Source organism: Chiloscyllium plagiosum, unplaced genomic scaffold, assembly GCF_037043375.1.
Source record: "Chiloscyllium plagiosum isolate Xiang-an unplaced genomic scaffold, Cpla_swu_hap1 HiC_scaffold_28, whole genome shotgun sequence".
NCBI lineage: Eukaryota > Metazoa > Chordata > Chondrichthyes > Orectolobiformes > Hemiscylliidae > Chiloscyllium > Chiloscyllium plagiosum.
The window spans coordinates 4,386,845-4,399,327 of record NW_028270166.1 but is presented as its reverse complement, the minus strand read 5'-3'; the positions used below and the strand labels follow the sequence as shown (position 1 = coordinate 4,399,327).

At 44.7% G+C, this 12,483-nt stretch overlaps 1 protein-coding gene across 3 annotated transcripts in view; it reads left to right on the top strand.

Moving 5' to 3' along the window:
* ano8b (anoctamin 8b) overlaps positions 1-5,854 on the top strand; it is a 129,287-nt gene extending 123,433 nt beyond the window's left edge. For all 3 annotated transcript variants that reach the window (XM_043721503.2, XM_043721500.2, XM_043721501.2), the window contains 2 exons: positions 1,732-1,842; positions 2,112-5,854. In XM_043721503.2, the coding sequence (XP_043577438.2) occupies positions 1,732-1,842; positions 2,112-2,819 (819 nt within the window). In that variant the 3' untranslated portion in view covers positions 2,820-5,854. The remainder of the gene's footprint in view (positions 1-1,731; positions 1,843-2,111) is intronic.
* The last annotated feature ends 6,629 nt before the right edge of the window (positions 5,855-12,483 follow it).

Genomic DNA, 12,483 nt, shown 5'->3' with positions numbered 1-12,483 from the left:
AGGAGGTGTAGTCCAGGTAGCTGTGGTTTCTAGGTAGCTTTAGGTGTCCATCTTGGACACCTCCCTCCCCTTCCTGGACCTCTCCATCTCCATCTCTGGCAACCAATTCAACACGGATATCTACTACAAACCCACCAACCTCCACAGCTACCTGGACTACACCTCATCCCATCCTGCCTCCTGTAGAAACACCATCCGTTGTTCCCAATTCCTCTGTCTCTGCTGCATTTGTTCCCAGGAGGACCAATTCCACCATAAAAAACTACAAATGGCCTCCTTCTTCAAAAACTGCAATTTCCCCTCCCACGTGGTCAATGATGCCTTTCAGCGCATCACCTACCCTTCCACACCTTTATCAGCGTTTCGGAGAGACCATTCCCACTGCGGCTCTGTTGTCAGATCCACGCCCCCACTAGCCCTCACCCAACTCCCGGCACCTTCCCCGCCACCGCAGGAAGAGCAAAACCTGCGCCCACACCTCTCCCCTCACCTCTGCCCAAGGCCCCAAAGGACCTTTCCACTTCCAACAGAAATGTACCTGTACTTCCACTAATGTAATGTACCGATGTGGTCTCCTCTACATCCGGGAAATAGGACACCAATTTGCAGATTGTTTCAGAGAGTATCTCTGGGACACCCACACCAACCAATCCCACCGCCCTGTGGCCGAACACTTCAACTCCCATTCCCACTCCACCAAGGACGTGCAGGTCCTGGGCCTCCTCCACCACCAAACTCTAACCACCCGACGCCTGGAGGAAGAACACCTCATCTTCCGCCTTGGGACCCTCCAACCCTAGGACATCAATGTGGATTTCACCAGTTTCCTCATTTCCCCTCCCCCACCTAATCCCAGTCCCAAGCCTCCAGAGTGGCACCACTGGCATCGTCTTTCTCATCCATTCACTCCACCTCTTCTCCGACCTATCACCATTACCCTCCCCTGCATCTACTTATCACACTCTAGGCTACCTTCCCACTAGCCGGATCCCCTCCCATTTATCGCTCAGCCCCCTAGGTTCACAAAGCCTCATTTCTGATGAAGGACTTTTGCCCAAAACGTCGATTCTTCTGATCCTCGGATACTGCCTGACCTGCTGTGCTTTTCCAGCACCAGATTCTTGACTGTGGGGTTTATCAGAGTGGTACAGTGAGGGGTGTGGGGTATATCAGAATGTTACAGTGAGGGGTGCGAGGTATATCAAAGTGTTACAGTGATGGTGTGGGGTATATCAGAATGTTACAGTGAGGGGTGCGAGGTATATCAAAGTGTTACAGTGATGGTGTGGGGTATATCAGAGTGTTACAGTTAGGGGTGTGGGGTAAATCAGATTGGTATAGTAAGGGGTGTGGGGTATATCAGAGTGGTACAATGAGAGGTGAGGGGTGCGGGGTATATCAGAGCATTACAGTGAGGGGTGCGGGGTATATCAGAGTGGTACAGTGAGGGGTGTGGGATATATCAGAATGGTACAGTGAGGGGTGTGGGGTATATCAGTGTGTTACAGTGAGGGGTGTGGGGTATATCAGAGTGGTACAGTTAGGGGTGTGGGGTATAACAGAGAGTGTTACAGTGAGGGGTGTGGGGTATATCAGAGTGTTACAGTGAGGGGTGTGGGGTATATCAGAGTGGTACAGTGAGGGGTGCAGGGTATATCACGGTGGTACAGTGAGGGGTGTGGGGTATGTCATGTTGATATATCTCCAATGAAGTAGTTTTGATTGTTGCAGCACTTTGCGTTCCTGCTGAAGTACGTGCTGCAAATCGCAATCCCTGATGTTCCTGCCTGGGTGGCTGAGGAAATGGCGAAACTGGAATATCAACGGAGGGAGGCCTTTAAGGTACGGCCGTGTGCTGGGCTGGCTGGGAGCTGGTGTGGTAATTGCCAGGTACTAGCTGAGAGCAACCTCTCAGAGGGCAGTGTGTTTGCAGGGGGACAGACAGGATGTTCTGACAGCCTTCGGGAGCAGGTGGGCTCCTGTCACAGAAGTAGAGACACTACCACTGCACCACACGAGCCTCATTGTTTTGATTGCACAGTGTGTGTTCTGACAGGGTGGGTGAGAAGCTTGTTAATAATCATTCTATAATATCCTTCCATTCGGAGCAGAAACACGAGAGGCAGGCACAGCAACACTACCAGCAACAACAGAAGAGGAGGCAGCGAGAGGAAGAAGAGAAGCACCGACAGGAACACAAGGAGAATGTGCAGTCCCGGAAGGACAGGGAGGCGGGCAAGGAAGAGGCCAAGTCCAGCTCCTCATCCTCGGAGCAAGCTCACAGCCGAGCTCACAGTAAATCCAAGGCAGCTCCGTCCTGCCTCACTGCAGAGAAACCCAAGCGGCCCAGCTCCCTCCTGGCATCCAACAATGTGCTCAAGCTGAAGCAGATCATCCCGCTCCAGGGCAAGTTCCTGTCAGGCAGCGGAGCTGGTAACACCGTCCCTGGTAAGACCCCCCAGTCTCCCACTGGCAGCGAGAGCAAGCTGCCAGGCTTCCTGAGCTTCAAGTTCCTGAAGTCGCCAGCAGACGGCAAGAAGGAAGGAGCTGCTGAGAGGGAGAAGGTTCAGTCTCCCACCAAACCCTTCAATCCTGGCAAGCTCTTCAACTTTGGTAAGTCTGACCCCGCGGGCTCCGGAGGCAATGGGGCCAGTACCGTTACCACGAGCCAACCCAAAACCGGGGCGGCTGTGTCCTCCTCTGAAGGCAGTGAGAAAGCCGCCAGCAAGTCCGACCTCAATGGGCTCCCTGAGGCAGCCAACCCTGAGGATCCCAGCAGCTCACACCCGTCTGAGGAGTCCAGCAGCCCCAAACATTAACATGACAAAGAGATAGAAGCTACACACGTGGACTGACACAAGTGTTCATCGCGGGCAAAGTGAAAACTGGGTTGGAAACAACTGTTTACAAAAGTTTAAAAGTTTGACTCCTCTTGTCATAACTTTGTGCATCTATTTTAAAAAAAATTCAGGGATGGAAGTGTGTATTTGATAAATAGGATTCTCATCATCTTCAGGTTTTTTTTTATACAAGGTGATTAGTGAAGACCATTGCTTTCACTGATACGAGGACTTTTGGTTTAAAGTTGTCAGGGGACAGCAGTGAATTTCCTGTTAATCTTCCTCTCTCTGACTGCTTACTTTTAATACAAGGGATGCTTTTAATTGCCTGTCAACATTTGAGCCATTGTACTCTGGAACCTCTCACAAAATAACCAAGAATCTGCCCAAAATAAATGAAGTCAAAAAAAAGACTTTAAACATTTTCACCAATGAAATGTACAGAACAATCATTTATGTAGAGTGTGCGTGCAGCAGGAACTCGGGAAAAATGCTAGAATCTATTAATAGGGATGTGCTAACAGGGCACTTTGAAAATTGTAATATGTTCGGGCAGAGGCAATATATATTTCTGAAAGGGAAATCTGCAAAGGATTGTTTTAAGAGTGGATGTCATGCATTTTGATGTTCAAAAGGAGGTTTGTGCATGAAATTTGGATTGGGGCATGTACGGGGGATTGACCAACAGAAAGAAAACAGGTTGGCTGGCTAGGACTAGTGAATTATCATAAATCAGCCTCAGCAAGATGTAATATATCAGCAATGACCTAACGAGGAGACTAACTGTAATGTATCTAAATTTGCTGATGGAGTCAGTTTCACAATGAGGGGGGATCATAGAATCCCTACAGTGTGGAAACAGGCCATTCAGCCCAACATGTCCACACCAACCCTCTGAAGAGTAACCCAGACCAATTCTTCTACCCTATTACTCTATATTTACCCCTAACTAATGCACCTAACATACACATCCCTTAACACTACGGCAATGTAGCATGGCCAATTCACCCTGACCTGCACATCTTTGGACTGTGGAAGGAAACCGGAGCACCCGGAGGAAACCCACGCAGACACGGGGATAATGTGTAAACTCCACACAGACAAGCTGGAGTTGAACCCGGCTCCCTAGTGCTGTGAGGCAGCAGTGCTAACCACCGAACCACCGTGCCGCCCTCGTCACTTGTTTATGATAGAGACGAAGGGGCTGCTGTTTTTACTTGCAGGTCATTGTGAGCCTTTGGAATTCTTCCTCAAAAGTGGAAGCAGAATTGCTGATAGTTTTTGAGGCTGAGATGGTAGGTTCTTGATGACCAAGAGGGGTGAAAGGTTATCAGAGGTAAGGGGAAATGTGGAGTAATGAGATTAATCATGATCTCGCTGAATGTCAGAGCAGGCTCGAGGGGCCAAATGGCCTACTCCTGCACCTGTTTCATATGTACCTGTATACTATATATAGTCTGGTGTAAAGCTTTAGACTGGTTAGACTCCCTGCAGTGTGGAAACAGGGCCCTTCAGCCCAACCAGTCCATAGTGACCCTCCAAAGAGTAACCCACCCAGACCTATTTCCCTATGACTAATGCACTAGCACTATGGGCAGTTTAGCATGGCCAATACACCTGACCTGCACATCTTTGGACTGTGGGAGGAAACCGGAGCACCCGGAGGAAACCCACGCAGACACGGGGAGAATGTGTTAGCTCTGAAGAGGACACAAAGAAATCTTGAATAGATATAGAAAGATTGAGTAAGTTGCCAAAAAAGTGACATATGGAACATAATGTGGAAGAGTGTGAAAAAAAAAGTCAGATTTTGTTTTTAATGCAGTGAGAGACAGGGATGTTGCTATTTGGAAGGGGGATGGTTTGGGTAACAGGATGAATTGAGCAGGCTGCTGGAACAGACACATTCAAGGTTGTCAGCTTTGTAAATAGAGGCAGAGTGCAAAGGAAAAAGCATAATGCCTTTATAAGTGCTTGGAAATCAGTTCAAGTATTATGTCAAATTCCAGGAAAGAGAGGAAAGCGTTAGAAATGGCACAGAGATTTAGCAGAATGATTTTCAGGATGAAGGTGTTTTGTTCTGTGGAGAGACTGGAGAAGCTAAGATTGTTGTTCTTAGACAAGAAAAGGTTGACAGGATATTTAGCCGAATAGTTCAAAATCACAGGAGATTTTAATCAAGTAAACAAAAAGCTATTTTCCAATTTTATTTCATCCCCACCAACCTCCAAGTGGTTTGAGACAGTGCAGTACAGGCCCTTCAACCCTCAATGGTTGTGTTCCGTGTTCTATGATGAAACTTGGCAGGAGGAACCAGAGGGCATGGATTTAAGAGCAAAACAACTAAAGAGGGAAATAAAGGGGACTTTTTTACCACTAGTTGTTGTGATCTGCAAAATAAGATGGAAAGGGAAGTAGAAGCTAATCTAATAGTAGTTTTAACAGGACACGGGATAAATATTTGAAGGAAACGAAATGACAAGATTGTTGTAGAACTCTACCAAAGAGGTGTCACAAGCTCGATGGGCCAATTGGCCTTTTTTCTGCATGTTTTTCTGTGATCTGTCCATTCAATCAAAAGCTTAACTGAAGGCCAAACCCAAAATCAGAGTCCAAACAAATCATCACCAAGTAAAGGCATTGCACCTGTCACTTGAAGACAGGGTAAACTCAGAGTCTGGATTTCACTGTTTGTTCACCAGTCAGTGAATGGTAGGGCTGTGGGGAGTGTTGTTGAACAGAGGACCTAGGGGTTCAGGTACATAGTTCATTGGAAGTCATGTCACATGTAGATAAGGTGGGTTAGGATATTTAGCAACCTTGCCTTCATAGCTCAGACTACTGAGTGCAAGAGTTCAGATGTCATGTTGAGGTTATACAGGATATTGGTGAGTCTAGATTAGAGTGGTGCTGGAAAAGCACAGCAAATCAGGCAGCATCCGAGGAGCAGGAAAATTGATGTTTTGGGTAAAAGCCCTTCATCAGGAATAGAGGCAGGGCGCTTGCAGAGTGGAGAGATAAATGAGAGGGAGGTGGAGGTGGAGGTGGAGGTGGGGAGAAAGTAGTATAGAGTAGAATAGATGGATGGGGGTGGGGATGGAGGTGATAGGTCAGAGAGGAGGGTGGGGGAAGGTAGCAAGGAGTACAATGGGTGGATGGGTGGATGGGGGTGGGGATGAAGGTGATATGTCAGAGAGGAGGGTGGAGTGGATAGGTGGACAGGAAGATATGCAGTTAGGACAGGTCATGGGGACGGTGCTGAGCTGAAAGGCTAGAGCTGGGGTGAGCTGGGGGAAGGGGAAATGAAGTCCACATCGATGCCCTGGGGTTGAAGTGTTCTGAGGCAGAAGATGAGGCGTTCTTCCTCCAGGCATCTGGTGGTGAGGGAGCGGCGGTGGAGGAGGCTCAGGATCTACATGTCCTCGTCAGAGTGGGAGGGGAAGTTGAAATGTTGGGCTACGGGGCGTTGGGGTTGATGGATGTTGGTGAGGCCTCTTCTGGAGTACTGTGTCCAGTTCTGGTCGCGTTGTTTTTGGAAGGATTGGAGAGGATGCAAAAAAGCTGTACAAGGATGTTATCAGGACTGGAGGATTTGAGTTATATGGAGAGGCTGGATAGACTGGGAATGTAGCAGGTTGGGGGGTGACCTTATGGATATAGATAAAATCATGAGGGGCATAGAAAAGTTGAAAGCAAAGGTCTTTTCCATAGGGTTGGGGAGTTCAAATCTAGAGGGAATAGTTTTAAGATGAGAGGAGAAAGATTTAAAAGGGATCTAAGGCATAACCTTTTTGCACAGATGGTGGGTCGTATGTGGAATAAACTGCCAGAGGAAATGGTAGATGCAGATACAGTTACAACATTTAAAAGACATTTGGACAGGTAATTGAATAGGAAAGGTTTAGAGGGATATGGGCCAAATGCAGACAAATGCGACCAGCTTAGTTTGGGAAACTTAGTTGGCATGGACGAATTGGAAGGAAGGGTCTGTTTCTGTGCTGTATGACTCTTTCACGGAACGACTGAATGAGTCACAGGGTAGGAAAGCCCAAGATAACAATGGCTGAGAACATTCAATGGAAGGTGCAGCAAGTAGTTCACGCTGGGACGGGGATTTCAGTGTGACAGAAACACCACTTCAGGAGATCGAGGTTATCGGGGATCGAACTGACTGGGAACTTGACTTCCCAAAGCCTGCTTCCATCATTGCAAAGAGCTGCCCAGAGAACCATCAATTCTAAATTTGACCCGTGTGTTAGAGGCTATGATTCACTCGTGGTGTTCTACTGATGTTCAAAGGATTGTAGCTTTGCTCTTGAAGCTAATGTCTTTAGAACTGTTGGCAATTCCCAGACAGCTGTTTATTATTCTCGATCTATATATGGTGAATCGGGTTTCTTATGGTTCTATATGTATAAAAGTGTATATTGTATATAAGCATGTATTATATTCTGTGCACTAAGAAACTCTTTCAACATATATGTATAGTTCCAGTTTTGACCTGATTAAATATAAAACTTAGATCAGAACTTTAAAATTCTCTTATTTAAATTTCCTTAAAATAATATGCAGCTTGCCTTCAGCTTATTGGCTGATTGATTTGGTAACATGAAGGGTGTCACCTGAATTTAGTTAAATTTCATAGAATACAAATTTCTCCAAGGAAGACTTGCATTCCTGTAGCACCTATCATGACCCTGCAATGACCCAAAGTGCTTCATAGCCAATGGATTACTTCTTGCATTGTGGTTGCTTTTGTAATGTAGGAAATGCAGTAGTCAATCTCCATATAGCAAGATCCCATAGCACATAATGTGATAAGGACTGCATAATATTGGCGATGCTGATCAATGATTAAATACCAGCTAGGACCTCAGGAAGAACTCTCCCTCTTGTCTTCAAAATAGTGTGATGGTATCTTTAACATCCGCCCAAGAGGACAGGCAGGGCCTCAGTTTAACATTCTCATCGTAAAGACTGCACCTATTACAGAGTCACACTCTTCTGTTCTGTACTGCAAAGGGAGGGTCAGTTTGAATTATGTGCTCAGTTCTTTGGACTGGGGCTCAAATTCACAAGCTTCTGCCTGAGTGGTGAGAGAGAGTAAGGGTCTATCCATACACTTTGACGATGTTATTGCCTAATTCAACTGCCTCATTGTTTGGTTAAGATGCAATTAAATCTTGAAGGCTTCTTTCACTATTTATTTCAACCAGCAGCGCCCATCATAGGGCCCTTGCTATAAGTGGAAGAACTGATTTTAAGTTGATGGGATGAAACTCTCTTGTCTCTGATGAGGCTGTGTCGAAAAGTGTGGTGCTGGAAAAGCACAGCAGGTCAGGCAGCATCTGAGGAGCAGGAGAGTCAATGTTTCAGGCATAAGCCCTTCATCAGGGCCTTGCTGCTCCTCGGATGCTGCCTGACCTGCTGTGCTTTTCCAGCACCACACTTTTTGATTCTGACTCTCCAGCATCTGCAGTCCTCACCTTCTCCTACCTTGATGAGGCTGCATTCTATATGAAATGAGATTGGGTCATATGATTCCTGATTTGTGCTGAGTCCCACACCAAACTACCCCCAATTTTAACAACAAACTGGTCATCTGATTGGGAAAGGGAGCCTGGCTACTCATATGGCAGAGACTGAAGAATCCCATTGGGAACAGGACATCTGCTAAGATCGGAAAATGCTTGATGTTACTAGCACTGACCCAGACAAGTACCATTACTGCTCAACAAACTGGTTCCCTTTGAGAGGTTTGTCACCACTCAGTCATCTTACTTTGTGACTGGAAAAGGAGAGGGAAGCTGATGAGGTATAACTATACTTAAGCTCGGTGACTCACTGCCAGAAATCTCAATTGCCCGATAACAAACGAAGCTGCACAGATGATGAAAGCAGTCTTCAACTTAAGCTCTTGTCCATAGAAAGTCTTCTTTTCCCTCCTTTGTTCAAACATCCTTTGACAGCTAAACGTCTTCTGCACGAGCCAATGACTTTGCACTGTTTGAACTTAAGCCATTTTATTCTTCCTTTGTGAGTATGTACATATACATAAGTAATATACATTTGTTTATAGAAAGGGCTTAATAACCAAGGCAGGAGAGAGAATAGAAGGAAACAGCTTTTTAAGTTATCTGATAAGCCTTGGCTTTAAAATGGAGAACAGATAAGCTAATTTGTTCAAGAGGTGATCGCATCAAATGGTTGTAGGTTTCCAGGTTTCCTGTTTACTTTGTGCAGTGTTACTGGCGTTTATCGGGTACATTTTATTGTGCAGTTTCTTTTGTTAAACATTAGATTTTTCTCAGCCAAAATTCAACAAGGTATTTATTGTCCAACTTATAACGTATATTTATATAGCACCTTTTAATATAATAAGACGTGTCAGAAAAGTGATTATAAAACAAAAGTCTGATATTGAGCCACTAAAGAAAATACTAAAACAGGTGACCAAAGGTTTGGCTGAAGAGGTAGATTTTAAAAGACTGAGTTAAAGGAGGAAAGGTGAAGAGGGTGACAGGTTCCAGGAATTTAGGATCCTGGAAGCTGAAGCCATGGCTGCCAAAAGCAGAGCAATCATAATTGGGAGTGCAAAAGAAACTAAAAATTGATGCATGTAGAAATTGGAGTGTTACAGTGCAAGAGAGCGGTGAAGGGGAAGGGGCAAGGCTAATTTGAACAAGGATGAGAATCTTAAAAGCAAACGATTGCTTGACTGGGAGCCATTGTAGGTCAGAAGCTTAAAGGTGATTAGGCAACAGGACTTTGAGTGTAGACCTAAGAGGCAGCCGAGTTTTGGATCATTGATTGCAAAATATGAAGTTTACTGTTACTGTGGGAGAGTTTCACTAGCCAATAGAACAGACAGAATTCCAAATCACAAACAATATTCCTTTCGTTTTAGCTTTATTTTGTTTTACCTTTTATTTATCTCATGGAGCCAGATCTAGTTGTATTTCCAAAGCCTTCCCAGAGTTAGAAATGCTCAGGCAATAAAGGACCAGAGCTGCATCACAGCTAAACTTATGATTTCCTGTCCCCCATCCTCTCCTATATTTTCAGTGCTTGTGACAGTAGAACCTCAAAAAACAAGCTCTAGCCCTTACTTGTCATTTCTATTCCTCCACAAATAAAGAAGTTTTGCTAAATGTGTCACACATGATCAGATCACACTTAGATACTGTGTGCAGTTCTGGTCACTATTATCAGAAGCATATCAAGGCACCAGAGATTGTGCAGATAAAATTCCAAGAATAATAGTATAATTGTGTAGGCTTATACATCATGAAGTTATTGAAGCTTCTTCTTTTGAACTAAGAATTTTGAGTGGTGGCCCAATCAAGGTCTTTAAAATTACTATGTTTAACACCGAGCAGATACCAAGAATGTGTTTCCTTCTGTGGGGAAGAGGCCACTCATCAGATTGTTACAAAAAAAAAATCCAGTAGGAAATTCAGGACAAACTCCTTCCCCAGAGAACAATGGGAATCTGGAAAGGGAAAGTTGAAGCAAGTAGTATTGATACAGTTACATGGAAGTTAGAGAAGTCTAGGAGGAAAGAGGTTGTTATGATGATAAAATGATATGGGAAAGACAGGAGAGCACCTGCATGTGGCACAGTGATAGTCTCTCTATTCCTGGACCGGGAAGCCCGGGTTCAAGTCCCACCTGATGGAGAGATGTGTAATAACATCCTTGAACAGGTTGATTAGAAAGAAAGATAGGAGACTCAAGTAAATTAGCATGAACTGATTGAGCTGAATGGCCTGTTTCTATCATGTTGCACCTTTTCATGCTACAGACTTCTTGGATTAAACTGGATTAAAATACCGGTAATTACAGATTGAAGGCTGCTTCACATGGAAACTATGCGTGGAGCCTTGGAAAGTGAGAAGACTGTATCCACTGGGAGCAGTTTTCTATCAAGAGATGTATGACAAAAAAAGCAAATTTTCAACCGATCTGTAAATAATAGATAAGGGGCTGGTTAGCTCAGTTAGCTCTGATGACCGGTTTGTTATGCAGAGTGGTGCCAACACCATGGGTTCAATTGCCACACCAGCTGAGATTATCATGAAGGGTTCTCCTTCTCAACCTCTTCCCCTGGCCTGAGGCATGATGACCCTCGGGTTAAACCAGCACCAGCCCTATGGCAATTTTACAATAACAGAACCTAGTTTTGGTGATGCAGGCTCTGATCAATAGCAGACAGCACACTTGGGAGAACATAGTGGTGGTGGTGGTGGTGGGACCTTTTAGATCCACCAGAGACAACAAACAGTTTTAATGCCTCATCAGAAAGACTTTTGTTTTGGTGAGATAGCTTATTTCAGTACAATTATTCCTGAGAATTGCTATATTTGTTGATGTTACTAACTTACCTTCTCTCAATAATTGATCCTGTAATCTAAAGCAATCCACACAACTAAGACCATGCTCCTGAAAAATCAGTGTGGCAATTGGCGAAGACACCAAGCTGAGAGCTCTGGTGTTGCTATCAAATGTTCTTATGCAAAAACAGAATCTGTGGAATTGTTAACAGGAACATATTAGAGAAAACTGGACTGGGATCTCGCAATTCTGGTTTATCAGCAGAGTGAATCATCAAGTACCAGCAAATTAAGTCTCATCACCGCATCTTCCATTTTACTGATGTACAGAGGTTTTTTAACTAGTTTCCTTTTCATGCAAAAAGGTTTTATTTATTTTATTTATTTTGTCATATTTTTGTAATGCTGCATAAAAATAATAAAAGTGTACACACAAACAAGTGGGAGCTCTTTCTGCCCTTACAACAAAAACGTGCACTTGTACAGAACCATTAGTGTCCCAAAGCACTTCACAGACGACTGAAAGCTTGGACAGACAGGAAGGTTGGAAAGAGTTACTTTCAAAAAAAAAAAGGTGGGAGAAGCAGAGAAGGTGAAGAGGAGAGGAGTTCCAGAGCTTGGGACCCTGGCAGCCGAAGACTTTACCACAAATGGCAGAGGGATGCACAAGAAACTAGACTGAAGCATTGTGGGCATCTGACAGGCTGTGAAGGTTACAGAGATAGAGGAGGGGAAAAGGCCATGGTGGGATTTAATAATAAGAGGAAGAAATCTTCAAAATCAAGGAATTAGCAGGCGCCAGCAAGTTTTTGTCAGTCGAGGTGCTTGACGAGTGATGGGAGAATGGGGCTCAGAGTAGTTACAAAGCAGAGTTTTGTTTCCGTTTTGCTACACAGGTCATTGCAACGTTGTCACATCCCATTTATGTTGGCTTGGAAAGTATGGAAAGGCAGATAAGAAAAGCACAAAACAGTGAAAAGCTTGGAGATAGATCTGGACAGATGGCGCTGAAGTGCTCAAAAGCATTTCCTATCATAAATATCATGGAGTGCAGTGCCGTTTGTAGACACCCACACACTAGGATAAAGGAACAGCCAGATTACAAATACTGTGAATGCTGGAAATCCAAACTACAAAGTGTTGAAGAAACTCAGCAGTTCTGGCTGCCTGTGTGGAGTGAAAGCAGAGTTAAGCCTTCGGGTCCGGTGACATCTTCAGAACTATTTGTAGCTAGGAAAAGGTTGGTATATATGAAGATGGTGTGGGTGTGGGTGTGGGTGAAGGGGAGGAGTAAGCAATAGGTGGAGGGG